A 20,459-nucleotide genomic window follows, 5' to 3' on the forward strand; every position below is an offset into this window, starting at 1 on the left:
CCATGCTTTGTGCACACACTGATAGCACCGCTGTGTACGGTGCATGCTTTCGTTTTGAACTTGAGGGATCGAGGGATGGGAGCTGGAAATTGCGAGTGGATGTGGCACTGCTGCTGTAACTGGGCTGGATTGATAAGAGAGTTGAGCTTGTCAGAGACACTCCTTTTTCCCTCCTCTCTGACTTGTAGCTCTCTGCAGTGGTGGAGATAAAAGAGGAGCTAATGCACAGAGAATAGTTTTATCAGAACTTGCTGTCAAATCTAACGACTTCTTAGTTACCACATAGTCCGAAAATGTGAAGTCGGACAGTCACCGTGGCATGACCGCATGATGGCTGTATTGAGCTTGGATGACTAGGAAGGGTATAGTTACACAATACCGCACTGTGGTGGAGTGGTTCATAATTAAAGCACATTTTGTTAGAATTCAGATTGTCTTATCAGGATGCCATTTTGTATGTAGGTTCTCACTTGCTCAAACCCTCAGCTTTGTCAAAAACATTTTAAGACAAGAGTGTTCAATGGCCATGCAGAACTCAGGAAGGTAGTGTCAGTATGATGAAGTACTCTGTCCTGAATGTTGTTTTTCTGTGGTTTCTGACAGTATATTGATATTCTTGTTTAACTGCTAGTAAGGCTGTGGTTGGTGTTCTGTCACTCCTCAGATTTTTCTCACACACACACATCCGTAAGTTTAAGGGCATCCGCCAAATGCCTCTAAATACAAATGTAAATGATCTGATGTGCCTGAAAAGTCAGACATTCAAGTAACATGTATGTAAGAAGACCATTTCCCTATTTTAATTAAATATATACTATAAGGATCAGAGAGATTTACTGAACTAGACAATGCACTTCTATAGAATTTAGCAGCTTTATCTCAAACATTTCCCAGCATCTCAATCTCATAACAGATGCCAGTTTGCTTTGGAGGAATCTGTGTGTCTTATTGAACACTGATGGGGATATGTGTCTGATATGATGATGCCGGGAGTATCATGAGAATCCTGTCTGTATAAACTGACCAGATGTTCTGCAGACATTTAGTGAATCACCTGCCATTTGGCAGGACAGATGGAAAGGAATAAATTCATCTTGTTTTTCTATTAGTTTCTGGATGCAGAATGTTTATTTATTTTATTTTTTTAAAAAAACAAGTTCTATTTAGATTTTTGATTTTTTTCCCTCTCTCAGCTAAGTTTGGGTCCATTAGTCCTGTTTGCACTTTGCCTTGTTTTGTAGTGGCAGAGCACTGAGTGTGAAGGTTCACTCCATGAGGTGATTTTCATCTATAATCAGGGTGATGTGGTGTCACTGATTATTAGTTATTTTACATTCCCGATGAATACGGCTAATACTGCCACTGTACATCCTTGTCTGATGGGTCAAGTGTTGTGGCAGTTTGCCCATGCGGTGAGGTTAGAACAGTCATTCTGGTGAAGTTGTTTAATTGCTGTCAGGTCAGCATGAAGTGGTCACTAAGCCAAAATGAGAAATGCAAGTTATTAATAACTGGACATTTTTGACTTCCCAGCAGTGTATGTGCACATAATACTCTTTATATAAAACATCTCATTATTTGTAAAAGCAAGAGGTTGTGTGGGTGTGTATCAGTGCGTTGAAGGTTTTATGACTCTGCCATGATGACACATTATAATTGTCACTGTTTTAGCTGATGTGCAATAGTTGCACATATTTATATAAGGATTGCACAGTTTAAATAAAGCAGGCACTTAATGGGAAAATGACTTAATGCACTGATGATGTACAACCAAATGTATTAGATTTAAACTTGCTGAATAGTTCTGTTATTGACAATGATTTTTCGGTTAAGCTGTTTAAAACTTTAGTCCTTCTTTTTTTCTGATTTACATTTCTCTCTCTTTTTCTCTTCCCTTATTCCCATCTCTCAGGTCATAATTAATGTTTTTTTCCATCATGCTGCTGCTGGTGGGCTGGTTCCTGTGTTTGTGAGAGCTACACTGGCCTGCTGGGATGAACATGCCACTGCATCAGATCTCTGTCATCCCCCGGGATGTTACTTCCTCCAGGGGGTCTGGCAGCAGCGGAAAGGCTAAGGATAAGGACAAGGACCGGGACAAACAGGTGTGTCTGCTATACCCTGTAGAGTTCTTGCCAGATCTCCCACATTTGTAAGATTATATTCTTCGGGATGGGCATCACAATCCACAGGGCCTCTGAGAGTTGTGTTCTTCTTTGTGTTGTCCTTCAGGTCATGTAAGCACTTGTTGGTGTTTATTGCACTGTTGCACGTTTACATTTTGGTATTTGTGAAATGACAGTTCTGGGAGCGATCGTGTAGATTTGCTCTGCGAGGCAGTATAATCCGAGCTTGCTTTTGGATTCGAGCTGCGGTAAATGAAGTAGATAAGATAGAGGAAGCCTCATAGAAAGGGTGGGGGTGGTGGTGATGTAGGGGGTGGAGACAGCTGGGTTCCAGTAAGAGAACTAGAGCAGCATGACTGAGCGAAACACGAGTGAGGAAAGGAAGTAAAAAAATAAAAAATGAAAAAATACCTTCCTGGTACAAGGTTTACGTTGAATTCTAGTTTAAAACCACGCTGAGCCAAAAGCCCCAAAAAGCTCCCTGACTCCCTAAGATTGAAAATGTGAGTTAATTCAGCGATTAGTGCAGAGAAGTGACCGAAAGACTGGGTTTCTACTGAATCATTAACTCTCTTGGCCTGCTGTGTTGTTCACTGGGCTAGGCTCATCTGGACAGAGTAATTACAGATAAGGCCATGCCAAGCCTCTGCCTCCGCCTGATGCTCTTCAGACTTCTCGCCTGAGCCACATGCCTTCTGTGGACTGATGTTTTCTCTGTTTGAGCAGAGGTTTATTTTACTGAGTCACTGCTGCATGTGGCAGCCTTTGTGTGTTCAGGTTTAATATTTACCCTCACCTCTTTCCCTCACTCTTCTGCAGCTGTGCTGAAGAAGCTAAAACCCCTTCGACTCATCTTTTGCTCTAGAGCTATGGATTGTGGAAGCTGTTTGGAGGATAACAGTAATGAGTATGTTGTCAGTAGCCAAGGCTGAAAACAGGCATGTCTAGTCAGAAAGATCAAGAGAGACACGGAGAGAGAGAGGGGGACAAGGAGAGAGAGAGGGGGACAAGGAGAGAGAGAGAGAGGGGGACAAGGAGAGAGAGAGAGAGAGAGGGGGACAAGGAGAGAGAGAGAGAGAGAGGGACAAGGAGAGAGAGAGAGAGAGAGAGAGGACGAAGAAAAGGATGAGAGAGAGGAGAGACGAGAAGAGGAAAAGGAGAGAGAGCAGAAGGGGGAGGAGAGAGAGGAGGGGACAAGGAGAGAGAGGAGATGGGAGGAGAGGCGAGAGAGGAGAGAGAGAGAGGGAGGGAGCAAGCAGAGAGGCGACAAGGAGAGTAGAGAGGCAAGGAGAGAGAGGGAGAGAGAGAGAGCGGGACGGAGAGAGGGATGATGAGGAGCGACGAGAGTGGGGAAACTGAGAGACGAGAGGCGTCGGCAGAGATCAGTGCCCCACTGCGCGGTAGCAAGCGCTCGCCGCGGTCCCGAGACCCAAGCTTAGGTCGATCTCTCTCGTTCCACCCCACTGCGACATATGTGTTGCTACAACAGAGCGTAGAAGAAGGTTCACAGGAGATACAACAGGTGACACCACGAGGAAAGGGACGTCGGAAAAACCCAAACACTGAGATATCTGGATTACAGAGAGAGAAGGTACAAGGAGGAGTCACATAGAGATGACGGAACAAGAGATAGAGAGGGACATTGGAGTGGGTTGATACTAGAGATATGAGAGAGAGTGACCAGAGGAGAGATTTGAGAGAGAGAGGGAGCATTAGGAGAGAGAGAGAGAGAGGGACGTTATATAGCGAGAGAGAGAGAGAGTGACTGATAAAGAGAGAGATCTGAGAGTAGAGACATAGAGAGATGTTACGAGACGAGCATAGAGAGAGAGACGAGAGGACCGGAGACGAGACAGAGAGAGAGGTACGGAGGAGGAGAGAGAGGAGAGAAACAGGGACAGGGAGATAAGAGAGAGGAGAGGGTCAGCGAGAGAGAGAGGACAAGAGAGAGAAGGATGAGAGAGGAAGGAGGAAGAGGGATGAGAGAGAGGGACAGGAGAAGAGAGAGGGACATGAGTAGAGAGAGAGAGAGGAAAGAGAGGAGAGAGGGGCCATCATAGCATAGACAGGAGACATGACGCGATAAGATACGAGGGACGAGCTGAGAGACGCAGAGAGAGAGGACAGGAGAGAGCGAGAGAGAGCAGAGCGTACCTATCTGGACCAGAGAGAGAGCAGCAGAGAGCCGAGACAGAAGAGTGGAGAGGACGCTGGAATAAGAGCGAAGACGTGGAGAGAGAGAGGGAGAGGAGGACCGAGAGAGAGAGACGAGAGAGAGAACGAGGACAAGGAGAGAGAGAGAGAGAGAGAGAGGGACAAGGAGAGAGAGAGAGGGACAAGGGAGAGAGAGAGAGGGACATGGGAGAGAGAGAGGGACACGGAGAGAGAGAGAGAGGGACACGGAGAGAGAGAGGGACACAGAGAGAGAGAGAGAGGGACACAGAGAGAGAGAGAGAGGGACAGAGAGAGAGAGAGAGGGGGACAAGGAGAGAGAGAGAGGGGGACGGAGAGAGAGAGGGACACGGAGAGAGAGAGAGAGAGAGAGAGGGACACGGAGAGAGAGACCCAGAGACAGAGGCCGAGTGAGTCCCAGAGACAGAGGCCGAGTGAGACCCAGAGACAGAGGCCGAGTGAGTCCCAGAGACAGAGGCCGAGTGAGACCCAGAGACAGAGGCCGAGTGAGACCCAGAGACAGAGGCCGAGTGAGTCCCAGAGACAGAGGCCGAGTGAGACCCAGAGACAGAGGCCGAGTGAGACCCAGAGACAGAGGCCGAGTGAGACCCAGAGTGAGAGACAGCACCCAGTTTATGAATCTGCTATTTATAATTCAGTAACTACTATCAAATATTCAGTAACTACATTGACTAGACAAATGACACATGATTTTTGTGTATATTTGGTTCTGTACGTTCTTTATATCTGAAGTCTATATGATTTAACAATGTTGTCACACTGACCACATTGGTTTGATTTGGTTTAGCTTTGGTGCACAATGAAAGTGTCACTCTGGGATAAGACTTCCACAGGCTTCTGTCCAAGTGGCCCAACACAAAAACACATGCTAAGACAACATGCTGCCCAAGCAGTGCTACTGTTACTCACACAATAGTACTCAGCGCTCGAGTGCTGCAGGCCAGTCAGCCCAGGTGCTCTCGAGTGGCCTCTCATTCTGCCTGGGTGATGAAGCATGTGTGAAAGAATCATAACCCCATCGCGTTTGCCATTTTTTTCTTTTTAAACTCCAACAGTGAGGGATTTACACAGCAGAGACTGAACATAGCTATCAGTCACTGTTACAGTGTAATCAGACAGCAATTGTTCCAGACTTGTACTTTGTCCAAAATGACCATAATCTATCAATCCTCAGGAAAACACAGATGTGCTGCATTTTAAAATCAGCTTTCCTCCTTCAGCATTTCTTCTTCGGTGATGAGCTGTTCATTCGTTGTGTTTTCATGTCACTCTGTCTTGTATAGAGCTGAAATACATCAATGGGCTTTTGCTATCAGTAAGTCCCTCTTTCTGTCCGTTGTGGGTTTGTTTGAGTTGTGTCTGACATTTGATATCCCTCATGTTCCTCCTACAGTGTATGGGATGTAAAGAGAAGATGGACGTATTCATTGGTCTCCCAGCATGCTTTGTGGTTGAGTGATGAGTGAGGGATATAAAACCATTTTGCATACAGCTCCTCTTCTAAGAAACAAAATCAGCACTTCCCTTTATTTTAGATCCAGTTTCAGCTGCAATGCACACTTAAACTAAATCCATTCAGAAGACTAAAATGTCTGTGTCACCTGTGCATGCAAAAATGCTTCCATTGCTTTGGTTACATCTTTGCACAATCACAGATTGGATCCAGCCATAAAAGAGCTGGAACAAAACTCCTTGGCTTTTATAACCTATCTCAATGATTAACTCTGCATTCAATGTTAAGCAGTTGTCATGTTTATGCAGGGATTGATGACCATACTGGCTTGATTGATATAACATGAAGATGCGATGCTCTGTGTTTACTAAGCAGAGCTTTAAATGTGGGCTGGAGAAGCAATGCACTGTTCCATGAACCCAATTTTAATCACACTCTGGCTTCTAGAGCACTTTTAGAGATCCCAAATGTGTCACCATGTTTCCATGCACATAAAAGAGTTTAGTCTGTGTTCTTAAAACTTTGCCTATGTTCTCCTATGTTTATTTAGAACTCTTAGTTCTGTGTTGGTTTCTGTAGCTCTGCATATATCTCTTATATAGGACTGTGGTCCTGGAGGAACGCTGTTTCATTTCACCTTGGACTGCACCTGCTATATATGGATAAAAGCTCGACTTGACTTGAAATCTTTCCTTTGTACAGTACTGTGTGCGTTTCTGTGTTGTGTATGGTATACACACAGGCACAGTCAGTGAAAACAGTTACTTCCAGTTTCTTATTTAATATAACAACACTGGTACATTTCACTGTTTGTAACAGTTCTAGCAGTATTTTGTTGTATTGAAACCAGCACTACACTCAGCACTTAGTATGGGCAGTCAGTCTGTCAGCTTGTTGGCATGGCAACGTGCATCTTTCTAATCAGCTTTGACGTCTATACTTTGATAACTATGTTTATTATCATAGAAGAATATATTTTAGCCATATTGTGTCTGAAATGTCAGTTACTCTATAGTCATTTTTTTATTCGTAGAATTGTTGTGCTGTATAGCACAAAGTCCCCCTTGTTGTTATGCTGTTGTATTGAATATCAGCTCATGGGACTATACTAATTTAAATCCTTAGATCTCAGGGAAAGTGCTGGAAAATTTAAACTGAAACATGCGAGATGATTTCGTGATCGCACTTCAAATGATCCTGAACTTATCATATGACCATTCATTATGAATATGCATTTGAATACCTTCTCACAGGCCCTTTTTAAATGTTTTTGGAACAGCAAGTGTGGGCAGTCATCAAAGTGGCAGAAATCAAATATGAAACCAACATTACTGGAATAATAATAATAGAAAACATTAAAAAAAAAACCAAAAGATTCAAACTGGATCAGATCTGCTTTTGGCTTGTTTCACATAATTTTTCACATCCAATAGCCTGGTTTTTGCACCCAGTACTAAATGGTAGGAAAAGATGAACCAGACTGTTTTACTTCTGTACATGTTCAGTTAAATACATATATGTAATTACAAGATCTTTATCTTGTATTATTTGTAGCAGTACAAATGAATCCATAGTTTTTTTTTTATAATGTCCAGATCTCTCTTTTCCTATATTTCCCTTTGCTCTGGGAGTTTTTGCATAGATTGCTATGCTAATAAAGCTCGTCAGCCTTACAGCACTGCAAATAACAAAGTGAAGCCATCAGGCTGCTTGAGGGTATTTACTGTGCACTGGCAGGGCTTTAATGCTGGTACTATCTTATTTCGGTGCTTTTGAGCTTCGTCAACACTCTAATCTCTCTGAAAAGAGGCGAAGGTGCTGCTTGATTTCTAGAGTTGAGCCACAGCAACTGCAATACTGTTAGTCAGTATTTGACATTAGTAGTGCTATCAGCAGAGCTCAGAATACGCGCTCATCACTATTTATGAGTAAAAAGACAACTCAGAAGGCTTTATTTGCATACACTGCCAGCATGGAAGTTGTGGATGGAAGGCAAATGCACACTACATTTTTTTTTTTTTTAGACTAGGTTTACACTCAATTTTAAAATTGAGATTTCTGTCATCACCAGTGCCTTACAGCAAAGTCTAGAGGAAAGTATTCATGTGTCCTTGCTGCTTCACACAAGTGCTCGAAATGGCAAGGTGAAGAAAAGCCTGCTCTTTCAGCGATGATGAAAATGTGCTTTAAAGCCTCATGTTATCTGCACTACAGACAGTCTGACTATTTCTGATGCACATTTTCTTTCACTGTGGGAAGCCTTAATCATAAAAGCAGCTTTTACCCATAACTCCACCTCCTCCTCCAAGTGCTTTCAACATGTGGCTCCATCTTAAACAGAGTCTACAGAATACGATTACTGATGTCTCCACTGAGCCGCTTCAGCAGATCGTCCTGGATTTGACATGTCCATCATACGAATCCGTCATATCCTTCAGCGGCTACAGCACTTGGACACTCGTTACACACACTGCTGTCTGCTTCCCTCAGGGGCTCAGCCTCAGGCCCTCCTTTATTGTACGTCTTGAAACTTTGCCACTCTGGTCTGTAGGGATTACTTTGCACCATGTTTAAATTTAATGCACACACTTGGATTTGAACTCTGGGAGTTCCAACAATACAGGAGGAATATTGATAACTCCCTGTTCAATCGTAGACTATTTTTTATTTTTTCAGTCAGTGAAAACTCATACTGGTTTTTGCGAGAGCATCTTTTAAGGCTCATCAATACACAGAGACATGAACCACTTCCTTTCGGGGAATCCCCCCCCCCCAAAAAAAAAAACAAACAAACAAACAAACAAACAAAATTTACTTACTCATTTTTCTCATTTACAACCCACTGCTTCAAATCGAAGTAAAAATAAACTTATCAGACCACAGAAGTGCACAAACTTCTCTTTCCACAAAGCATGCAAAGCCAGTCAGATTACAGCTTTTAAGATCCTTGGCTTGTGGCCAGAGAAGTGCACAAACCATCTCAGACACCCAGTAGCTTGTGAGTAGATTATGTGAGAAAATAGATTTGATTTGATCTGAGCGGAAAAAAAAACATCATATATTTCACTGAAATGTTTATTAATATATTCAAATATGTAAATTAATTATTGGTTACCTCCAATACTGCGGACTGCACAGATTTAAAGCCCAGATTAGGTCTGTGCGTTGGAGCATCAGTATGCTGGATGTCAGAGGACTGTGTTTGTACGCTGCTGGCCATTTTGCCAGTATTAATGTATAATATTGACCCAACAGGTCACATTGACATTTAAGGTCTGTGGCATTAATTGCTTTTGCACATGTCGGCTCATTGTCAGATCAGCATCCATCACATGAATTTGTGTATTGTACTTATGAGGAGTCAGACAAGAGATTCTCTGAAGTTCCCAATAGATCTGACATGGCCACTCGAGAGCTGAAGTATTGAAAAACATAATTAAATTTGGAGTGGTGGACACAATGCTCCAAGCCTCCAGGCAGAACAACTGGGCTGGGAAATGGCTTTAAATACATGTTGCATTACATTTTCATTTTCTTACACCCGCTTTGTGTTAATGCTTTCATTTCATGTTAATTAGTGATATTTTTAGTTAAATATATTGAACCAGAGTGAGCAGTAAAATAGGTTATTATAAGGGTTACAAATGCATTATACACAAAAACAGCATAACAGTCGATGCTGCTGAAGTGAGATTATAAGTGTCGCTGTGCTCAAGTGCAGTTGATTTTACTCCTGAAATCTCACTGTCATTACAATTACAAATGTAGAGGGTCAGTGAGGCGGTCAGTTAGCCTGATGCTGACAAAGAAGACTTCTTTATCCATTAGGTTGTGTTTACCGGATCAGGCATTCTCAAGAAGCGAGCTGTGAGAATGCCAATATTGTCAGTTCATCTAGTACAAGGTGTCCATCAGTCTGGAGGAGTACTGCTTCCTATGCACCTCATTCTTCTCCGCTGTCAGTCACTCTTGCATCGGATACACACAACTGTTAGACACAATTCACAAGCAACTAACAAGACTAAAGTGTTTTGCCTTTTGGAGCCATTTTGCCAGTGATGTTCTAATGAAGCCCAAGTGGCTAAACCCAGCAAATCCTAATTAGGGCTAGTGGCATAATTTCCTCTCATGCCAGCTTTAAGTTGAACAATTTGGCCCAGAAGACAGCTGTTACATCGGCCCTTTCAGAGATGAGAATATGGAGATCGCCACCTCCTCCCGTATGGACAGTTCACGTTCACAAGCTAGGGGCTGTCTCCAGGCTTTGAAATGGTCTTCTCCATCTCTGAGCCTCCTGGATTTATGGGTGTCTTTGTGCAGTGTATAATTATTGTTGACTTGTTGATTATGCTCTTCAGACTCCCACAGCCCAGATGATTCATTTGGCTGGAAATCAGTTGCAGATGGGGGTGGTGGTGGGGGTAAGGCTGTGGGGCATTTCTTTATTTATTTATTTTTGGGTAATATTTGAATCACATACAAATCCCATGTCTACTTTAAACATGTAGACCGCTTGTAATGAAATGTCCCTCATGTTCTCAGTGTATATTAGGGGTGTAAACAAATATGAATTGACTGTTTGAAGTTATATGTTCTGTGTTCTGTTTTTAACTGTGAATGTGTGTCTTGTATTGTTTGTACAGAGTGAGCATTAAGTATCAGTGCAAGTATTAAGCTTACTAGACAAACAAAGTAGATGTTTTCACTTGGAAATGAACTAAAAGCAACAAGATTTGAAATAAATCAGACTTGTACAAACAGAAATAATGATAATAATGATGATAATGGGTTCTCAGCCACAGAAGGACAAACTGTCCTTCGAGCCTTTCGCTGTATAATGTGTATAATGACTAAAAAAATACTTGGTGACTCGAAGGTGCCTTGAATACAAATCATTCATTTTTATAATACCATATTCATTATGAAAATTTGCTGTTAGAGCCATTTGGCTGAACCTTTCCTTTAATCACTTTCCACTTGCATGTCTGTTCTTACTCCATTTGTCCTTGGAGGTGAAATCATAATCATCGTCTTCATCATTGTCGTCGTCATCATCCACAATGTATAAAATGACACCTGCATATTTTTAAGTCATGTACGCTATCCTGTGTTCAGTTTATGCTCATGAAGGACACTGTGCAGATTCTTTTCACGCTGATTAGTAAGATATGGCTGTTTTCTCAACTAGCTGACAGCCATATGTGGAGATCTTGGCTCATCAAACCCCTGATGTTTGAATCAGGCTTCAGTGTGTGTTCTCAATGGCTGTGCTTCCGGTTATAAAAGACCCGCTTTTGTCCTAGACATTCGTACAGAGAGCAAGTGGACCAAAATCTGCTTGGCTTTTTTTTGTGTTCTGTTGGTGTTTCTAAACCAATTAGATTATATAATATCAATGTGCTGCACAACACCCATATGGAAAAAGTGATGTTAATGCTAATAAAAAAGGTTTCATTTATTGGTCACTTGGACATTGACCTTTGTACGGCAACTTGTTCTTGATTATACAGACCAGATTTTATATTAACTGATTGTAGCTGTGGATTTCTCTGTATATTTTTTCTTATGTTCTTTATTTTATATGAATATTTGTGTTTGTGCTAAATCAATTTTCTCTTAAGTAAAATACAGCATACACAGATGACACGGTAACTAACAGAGAGAGTGATCTAGCAAGAGTAGGAGTGAGTGCCAGCGAGAGTGAGTGAACAGGCTTTCACATTCTTAGATGAACCTCTTTTTTAAAAAACAAAAAAAAAACTTTCATGTCATCGGGGAATTCTCTCGACTGTTCATGACATGTGCAGTCAACTCATTCAAACCGCAATGACAACGGAAGTCTCACTCGAATTATTGAGTGCTTCTGTATTGTTCAAATGGACATACAATGGCCTTCAGAATCTTATAGCACTCTTCTTAAAAATAGGTATAAAATGATTACATAAAACTCTTACACTGTGCACTTAATAATAAGTTACCTTTCATTTAACAAGAAGAAATATCAATCATTTCATACTCAATTCTTTTTTTAATAATATTTTCTAAGAATATGTGTGAAATTGGGGCAGAATAGACACACTTAAGAAGTTTTAACAAGAAATTAGAAAAAATCCCCCTTTTAAAACAAAATTTTCATCTGCTCTCAGTTTTATCTTTAAAGTCAGATCATGTTTCCCTGAGCTAAAATACACTATAGGGCCAAACGTTTGTGGACACCTACAGTAACCATCTAACTCGCATGTCCAGTCTAGGTTTAATCCTCATTGCTGTTCCCATTGATCCCCAGTGCTGTTATAATAAGCTCCATTCCTCTGAGAAGGTTTTCCACTAGAGTTTGGAGTGTGGATCTGGGGATTTGTGTTCATTCAGCCACAAGAGCATTAGTCAGGTCAGGAGTCCTGTGGTGCAGATGGCATTGTAGTTGAAATCAGGGCTCTGTACAGGACACTCGATTTGTTCCACTCTATCCTTGGCAAATCATTTATGTTATATTAATTAAAGAGTGATTTACATTCATCGCATTTACACAACTGAGCTGTTGAGGGTTAAAGACCTCTCTTGTTGGTGTTGGGATTTGAACCCGCAACCTTTATCAGTAGTCCAACACTTTATCCACCGAGTTATTATTTCTCTGCTATTCTTTCTTTGTGCTCTTGCTTTGTCCTGCTGAAACATTCTTGGTGCCAGTGAATGGAAATTGTAATGCTACATCATACAAAGACATTCTGTACAGTTGTGTATGTAACTTTGTGACAACAGTGAGGTGTCCATATACATTTGGCCATATAGTGTATAAGGTTTCAAAAATCGAAGCTTGCAAAATTAAAATAGACCTATAGTTGTTGATCTTAGTAAATCATAAAGTACATTTACTACCATAACAATATGCTTCATTCTAAATCAGCTGGAGATTTGCCAGGAATTGGAGCACACAGTGTAAAGCTCCACACAGTAAAGACAGTAAGTGGGAAAAGTGCTTAAAGACCACTGTTGTAGAAGTGCACAATTTAATTGACTCTTACAGTTGAAGTTTCAGATTCATCTGTTAAATGCCACTTTTATAATAACCAGCTGATTGCTAAGTATTACAAGAAGAAGCGCTTCCTGAGAACATCACAAAGAGCAGCGTCTGAATGTCACCATGTCTAATTGCCATTGTGTGTTATGGTCAGATGAGAACAAAAGACCAAAAAAGAGAATGGCGTACAAAAAAAAAAGGCATCAGATACTGGATTGTTGATGCTTTATGGTTGTTTTGCGGCTGCTGCTTGTCAGAGGCTCTTGTGAAGGATATAATACCAAAATTATTTTTTAAAGAAACATAAAACTCGCTATTCGCTATTTATCTCCAAACCCCGATTTTGAACACAGCCGAAAATGTGTAGTATGAATTGAAGAAGCAATCCACATGCACAACCCTGAGAATATAAAGGAGCTTAAAATACTGTGCATGGAGGAGCATCTTTTTATGTCTGTGTGTGAAAACAAAGCCGACTCTGAAATGCTCTCTCCAGACAGTTTTAAATGACTAAGGCGATCATCCAAAAGAAAAAGTGCCTTGAGTGTGTTGAGTAAATTGGGTAGAGCAGACATCCTTGTAATGTAATATTGGGTATTGCACAAATCGCAAGTCTCCAAAGAAGAAGTATGATAAAGTTAGTGGTTGCATGGAAATCGGAAGGAACATGGATGGCAAAATCAGTGCTGGGAGAGTCTCAGAGAATGAGCATTAACAACCATCACCAAAATGACTTTACAGCTTTTTATCCTTCTCGATAATGTTGATAAAACAATACAAATCAATATTCGGGTTCAAATTCACAGCCACAATCATACACAATAAGACTTTCTGTGTTTCAAAACAGTCAAAATAAAAATAAAATGGAATTAGTTCTAAGAGGGAAAAAAAAAATATATATATATTTTTTTTTTTATGTATCCTGTGAACACAATACAGTGATTAATATCAATATGGTGCAAGGAATGATTATGTAATGAATATAGTATTGCTGTTTATGAATATAGTGCAAATGTGTGTGCAGATTTAATGCATGTTTGCAAACCATATTATTACAGTAGTTATTGTTCAATAAATAATAGGATTATTAATGTTACCCTGAATGGATTTGATTGCTGATTGTATTTTCCACAAGTATTATATATTCCTCATTGACATTTTGTTTACCTGCTCATATCAATAATGTGCACATGTGAAGCTGTGCGCGTGCACACACACACACACACACACACACACACACACACACACACACACACACACACACACAGAGACTTAAAGCACTTAAAGAACACTTAAAGCAGATTGTTTACAATATAACCGGTTGTCACACTTTGGAACGATTACTGTGTAGAAGATTAAAAATTTGTGTTTATTTGGGTCGTGTTTATCGGATACCCTGTCATTTACCCCACAGGCAAGTACCGGTGAAGATTATATGTATATACAAATGATTACAACCTTCAGTGATCACACCAGTGGGGTAAATTCTGCAGTTGTGGGTCTTTAACACACTTTCTTATACAGGAATATTAACACACGCTTAATACACTAGAATAAACAAACGTGTAAGGTTTGATCACAGACCGTAGGTTTAGGTTATTATTAAGTGTACAACAAAATGGAAGTTTATAGAGATGAAGTTCATTGACCAGGTTTCACTTCTCACAGTATTCACACTGTAAACACTTTAGTCTAGCTTTTCCTGTTGTCAAAAGCAGTTAAGTTTGCACCGCGTTTCACAATCAAAAGAATTTCTGTGAAAGCGATTTAATCGTGTTCACGGGCTGCTGATGCTGTTGTTTTAAACAAAGTGCAAAGACACATGATCGAGACGCTACTGGTTTAGTGTGTTTTATATCCTTCACAGTTGTTCCTGATTTATTACAAGTAAACCTGATCAAATAGTTTAAGGTGGTTATGATGAGAATCCGGTCAAAAGTTTCTTAATTAGTTTTATTCCGTTTATACTGTAACTGCTTATTATGTTTATAATAATAACTCTTTTCTTGTCCTCGGAGTTGCTTATACATCATCTCAGTTGTAATTCTAATCACTTTGCATATTCTTCTTAATATTTCTGTTCAAACTCTGCTGAGTTTGGGTCTTTAACACGTACGTTCACTAAATGACACTTAATAACACGAAGTGTAATTAAACCATGTGTAGGAGGTCCTTGAATTATAGACTAATGCAAACCATGCTACATGAACTATTTTTATTCAAACTCAAATATCCCATCTCTTAAAACAGATGGAAGGTAATGTAATGTGGATTGTAATAATGTCCTGTGATGTTGCGGGCTGGAAGCAGCTGCACAAGATGAACACTAACCTTTAATCTTTTATTTTTGCAGTTAACTCGTCATTGTAACGCAGCTGCTGAAATCGGGATGAATCTTACACTGTGGATTATTACCTCATTTTCTTGAAAGTAATCAGGTTTTCATTCTTTTTAAAAAAAAAATTTTTTTGATATTGTTCCATATCTTCAAAGCATGAGGAAGGCTGTTTGAGACAGGGTTTTTCTTATTACATTTATTTTTTAACTTTACCTTTCTTTTTTCCTTCCTTCCTTCCATTTCTTTAATTCCGGTCATTTCACTGCCAGTTCTGACAATGAAAATGGCTCATTTGCCCAAAAGGTCCTTGTGATCCAAATGAATCCTCAGATTTTCTGTGTACTTGTCACTGTTGGCTGATGTTAGATGCCATATGTGTTTAGCCTCTTAATCCTAAATTCAGCAGAATTTGATAGTTTCCAAATGACATACCAGTAAAACCTGTGTGTGTGTGTCTGTGTATACTGTAGATCAGGCCTGTAGTACTTATGCTACATGTTTACTTGCTGTTAATAGGATATGAAAATGCTTCAAGTACCTGTTCCCTTTGCAGAGATGCATGCTTCTGAGAACAGAGGAAATAAAAGAGGTACTGATCGCTGGCTTTATTTGAACCATTAAACCCAAGCCCTGAAGCTCTTTCACTTCTCTAGTTCATTTGTGAATTTGCAGACAGTGCACTTTAGAGGGATTTTAGTCCTTTCGGGAAGGCAGGAGCGTGGCCCTGTCTGAAAGGGTTGATAAGCAGACTAGAATAAATGAAGTTGAAGCAGTGTACAGTGGTGAGGCAGAGAGTGAAGATCAGAGTTGGAGGAAAAGCTGGGCTGTATCACGTCTCGGTGCTAGTTTTTAGAACACGTACCGTACAGACACAAAAGTAGCTTTTTCATCTTGCTTTTCTTTAGTGGTCATGAGCTCTGAAAGTGTCGAGTAGGCAGCTGTTACACAAGGCCTTTGCTCTCGCCGTGACTCAGTCCTAAACAACAAGAAGGAATGGAGAGCAAAAAAGAGCTACAACAGCAATGTAGAGAGGAACTGTGAAATGGGACAATAACAACTATTATATTCAATTATATAATATATTAACCAGTTATTCCTCTGAGACTGTGTCAGAGAATCGATGAATTAAAGATACTAAAAATATCTGAGACCTTAATGCACGTATGTGCTATTTATTTATTTATTTATTTATTTATTTATTTATTTATTTATTTATTGTTGATGGAGGACAGCTTGGACGGAAATTATGTAAACATCCCTCCTGTATGGTTTTAACAGGCAAGGTAAAACTTGTCCAAGTAGGGCTTCTGCATAATTTAATTTTCTCCTAAACTGCAGTAATGTTCAGTACACTGTATCAGAACTGGTGCTGTGAGTAGCCGGAGTATCCACCAGGCATGTACATAGGATTAGAAAGTAAAAGATGGACCACGGTGAATGTGTCACGTCTTTACCATCTCACGAAGGTTTCTTGTCATATTTAGAAAGCAGAGCTATAAACAGCTAAAGAACGATCTTGCTGTCCCTGTCCCTGACAGTCATCCTTCTATGTCTGGCATGAATCACGTGCCTCAGAGACAGCACCGCCACCCAAACCAGATGAAGCAGGACAGCTGTTCGAAAATGGCAGCCAGACCTCAATCCGTCATTAATGAGAAAAATTGAAGTGTGTCTGAGTCAGAGAGAACAGTTGGTGGGGGTCCTGTGGACCTCCTGTTGAGATAGAACCATGTGGTCTTATGAGCTCAGGGGTGAAATGCAGGAAAGCAAAAAAAAAGGAGCTAGAGATTCATGATTGTTATTCATCAGAGTGTGGATGAGCTATTGAGTCTGCTTCATCAAAACGAGGGGGGAAAAAACAGCATCGCAGATGGCTTCTTTGAGCTGTAATCAGACACACACTCATTCCTCAGCTCATATGAAGTGAAATGGTGAATCACTTTTGCCCACCAGCCACGCACACTAACTGCATTGTTCTCCAAGGTGCACTTTGTCTCGCATGTGTTTCTCATTCAGCATTCAGCCATATAAAGAGGCTGACCTGTTGAACAGAATGCTCTTCTCACAAGTGCAATCATCTCGATTTTCACTATAAACAAAATAGTGCTAGTTGTCTGTATGCAAAAGAAGGGTACTTTCTCTGAGTAGGCTCGAAAAACATGATTCATTTCATGCAGCCTGTTTTACCCACTGTGCAAATTTTCAGTGGGTCACAGGTTCCGTAGCAGTGGTTCCAGGTGTATCCTTTAGTGACTGTACTTGGGGTGGTGCTAGCATCATGTTTATTGCCGAGTCATTCCGCTTACAGTGGCGCTTGCACTTTTCTGTTAAAAGTTTTCTGTTTAAAAGTGTTATAACTTTAAAACTGGCTTTTCACTTTTGGATCATATGTGGTGTTTGTTTTGCATATATTTTCAACAGTTTATCAGTTTTGCGACTCAGAGATTTGTAAAAATGTAATTTATTACAAATCTATTGTTGACAAAGTTTGAAAGTCTTCACCAACAGACCTTTTTGTTTGTAACTTTATTGTAGCTAATACACCTTTTACATTGAAAGCATGTTAAAAGGATGTTGTGTGTGGTGCCATACACCCGTAAGCACTGATTGCTGCGGTCATTTACAGTTGTTTACGGGGTCTGTGTGTCCCTGAGATTTTGTCAGCAGCGATTATACATGATGAATCAGTGCAGGATGCTGGTAAGTGAGAGAGCTCCATGATTGGTTGTTTTAAATTCTCACTGAGGGCTAAAACCCCATAAGATAGAACCCTAGAACCGACCCTGCTCCTATACCTACCGAAAATCACTGAAATTTTACTTTTTACTTTTACTTCAAATACTTAAGTACATTAAATATCAGAAAATTACATTTGATACTTAAATACAGTGAATATCAGATACTTTAAGACTTTTACTTGAGTAATATTCTAAAAGGTGACTTTCACTTCTCACTTTTGAAGCAACAATCATGTATGTAAAGGATAATCCACAGCTAGGTGCATTACACGATTTTAATGCATGGCGTGGTGACAAAGGCTCACCCAACACCAAGCGGAGTGCATTAAAATCCTCTCATGCACATCTAGCTGTGGATTATCCCACTTATTCCATGGTCACGTGCAGTGTTGTAATGTAACAGAGTACAAATACTTCGTCACTGTACTTAAGTAAAAATTTCACGTATCTGTACTTTACTTCGCTATTTAAATTTATGTCAACTTTCACTTTTACTCCACTACATTTCCTAGATAAAATGTATACTTTTATGCCGTTATATTTCCAATAACCATCTTCGTTACTCGTTACTACAAAATAAAGTCATAAGAAATGTGTGCGACTGCAATAAGGGAGGTTTGGCGCATCACTGCACGCTCTACGGAGAAGCACAGGTACGCGTAGCGTGCACGCGCAGTCAGAGCTGGAGGCGTTTATCTATAATGGCGGCAACCAAAAGCAGTGAAATGTCACTATTCTTATTACCAGAGTTGATAGCACAAACAAAATATTAATGCAATATCAATACTAAATAAAAATAACATTTATTGATTTGGTCTTTGTTTTGTGAATTTTTTTTATTAATGACTGCATTCATTGGACACACTGTTCGTAGAGAATGCACACATACATGATCTGATTTGATTCAAGACTGGCAACATTACATCATGCATAAAATTTTGGTGTCCACTTTTGCCATTTAATAATACCATAACTTTTGGCTTACTATGTAGTCATATAATACAAAACTCTTCTTGTTTTAAATTCTCACTGAGGGCTAAAACCCCATAAGATAGAACCCTAGAACCGACCCTGCTCCTATACCTACCGAAAATCACTGAAATTTTACTTTTTACTTTTACTTCAAATACTTAAGTACATTAAATATCAGAAAATTACATTTGATACTTAAATACAGTGAATATCAGATACTTTAAGACTTTTACTTGAGTAATATTCTAAAAGGTGACTTTCACTTCTACCAAAGTCTTTTTCTAGTACGATACTTGTACATTCACTTAAGTATTACTTTCTACTACTTTATACAACACTAGTCATGTGCAAGCGCTGGCAAGTTAAAGCTGCCATTGATGTTTGCAAGGCAAAATTGGACTGAAAAATGAAAAAAATGAACCACTATTTTTAACCTATGTTATTCACTGGTCATTAGATCTACAATTCTGTCCTCTCTAAATTGTAGACAGAAATAAATTAGTGTGAAAAGAATCCACATTTTTGAATGAATTATAATAGAGAGAGACTGAGGCAGGCAGACAGACAGATGTGTGTGTGTGTGTGTGTGTGCGCATTACTTGCATCTGTGCTTTGTGTCTCTCTTAATAATGAAACTACTTGAAAACGTAGGGAGAGGGAAAGAGACAGAGAGAAGGGGAGAGAGAGAACGAGAGAACTTCTGGTTCTTTGTTATTCTCTAATGATCTACTGTAGTTAGGGACCCACTGTACTACTGTGCCACACTTTTCTATGATCATTCATGTTACTTATATTACTGCTAATTTCTACTAATTCTATTTCCTCCTCTTTGCATGGTGAGTTACAGTATCTCTTCTTTCACTCACAGAGCACATGTGATTTTCAGCTCTGTCTTTGTAGAGCCTTCAAATGCAAGCTTAAGACCTGAGGCAGTGGGGTTGGAGTTAATCCACACTCGTGTTTGTTTGGCACTATTTCTCTGACATCAGCTTGGTGTGTCACGGCCCTAATAACGATGCGTCACTGGGTTTGCTGCGGACGTCACTTCCAAAATGAATATTTTTTGAACTTTCAGTAAAACGGAAGTGTTATTTGCAATCTCAATCCTTTTTATCAAAATTTTCTTTTTTTTTTCTTTTTACTTTTTTTTTTTATTCTTACTTTATTGTAAATGTGTGTGTGTGTGTGTGTGTGTGTGTGTGTGTGTGTGTGTGTGTGTGTGTGTGTGTGTGTGTGTGTGTGTGTAAGATTCTCTGTTGCTGTTTTTAGGGTGAGACTTTAACACTTTGTCATGGGTCTGCAGATGAAAATGTGCCTTTTTGGTTTATTCTGGCACATTTTATATCCATATTTATTAATGTAAAAACAAACAAATTAAAAAAGAAAAATAGGTTGTTAGTGTTGTATAGCTGATTAACAAATCTCTTACCTTATAGACTAAGTAGACTGTCACACTTGATAGAGACTCATAAATCCAACCTCGAGCCCAGATTTACTTTATACCCGCTAAAACCATCTAGGGACATTGTGCTGTGAAACTGAACTCAATCCTAAACTTGACATGGACTAATATAAATACTGTGTAGTATCTCCCTGTACCTTTTATATCTGCTACACTTAT

At 39.9% G+C, this 20,459-nt stretch overlaps 1 protein-coding gene across 3 annotated transcripts in view; it reads left to right on the forward strand.

Moving 5' to 3' along the window:
* The window catches only part of marchf8 (membrane-associated ring finger (C3HC4) 8), a 72,193-nt gene that overhangs the window by 14,579 nt on the left and 37,155 nt on the right, over positions 1–20,459 (forward strand). For all 3 annotated transcript variants that reach the window (XM_027141910.2, XM_047812175.1, XM_027141908.2), the window contains exon 2: positions 1,913–2,105. In XM_027141910.2, coding sequence (XP_026997711.1) covers positions 1,995–2,105 — 111 coding nt within the window. In that variant the 5' untranslated portion in view covers positions 1,913–1,994. The remainder of the gene's footprint in view (positions 1–1,912; positions 2,106–20,459) is intronic.

This window comes from Tachysurus fulvidraco, chromosome 4 (genome assembly GCF_022655615.1).
Source record: "Tachysurus fulvidraco isolate hzauxx_2018 chromosome 4, HZAU_PFXX_2.0, whole genome shotgun sequence".
NCBI classification, from domain to species: domain Eukaryota; kingdom Metazoa; phylum Chordata; class Actinopteri; order Siluriformes; family Bagridae; genus Tachysurus; species Tachysurus fulvidraco.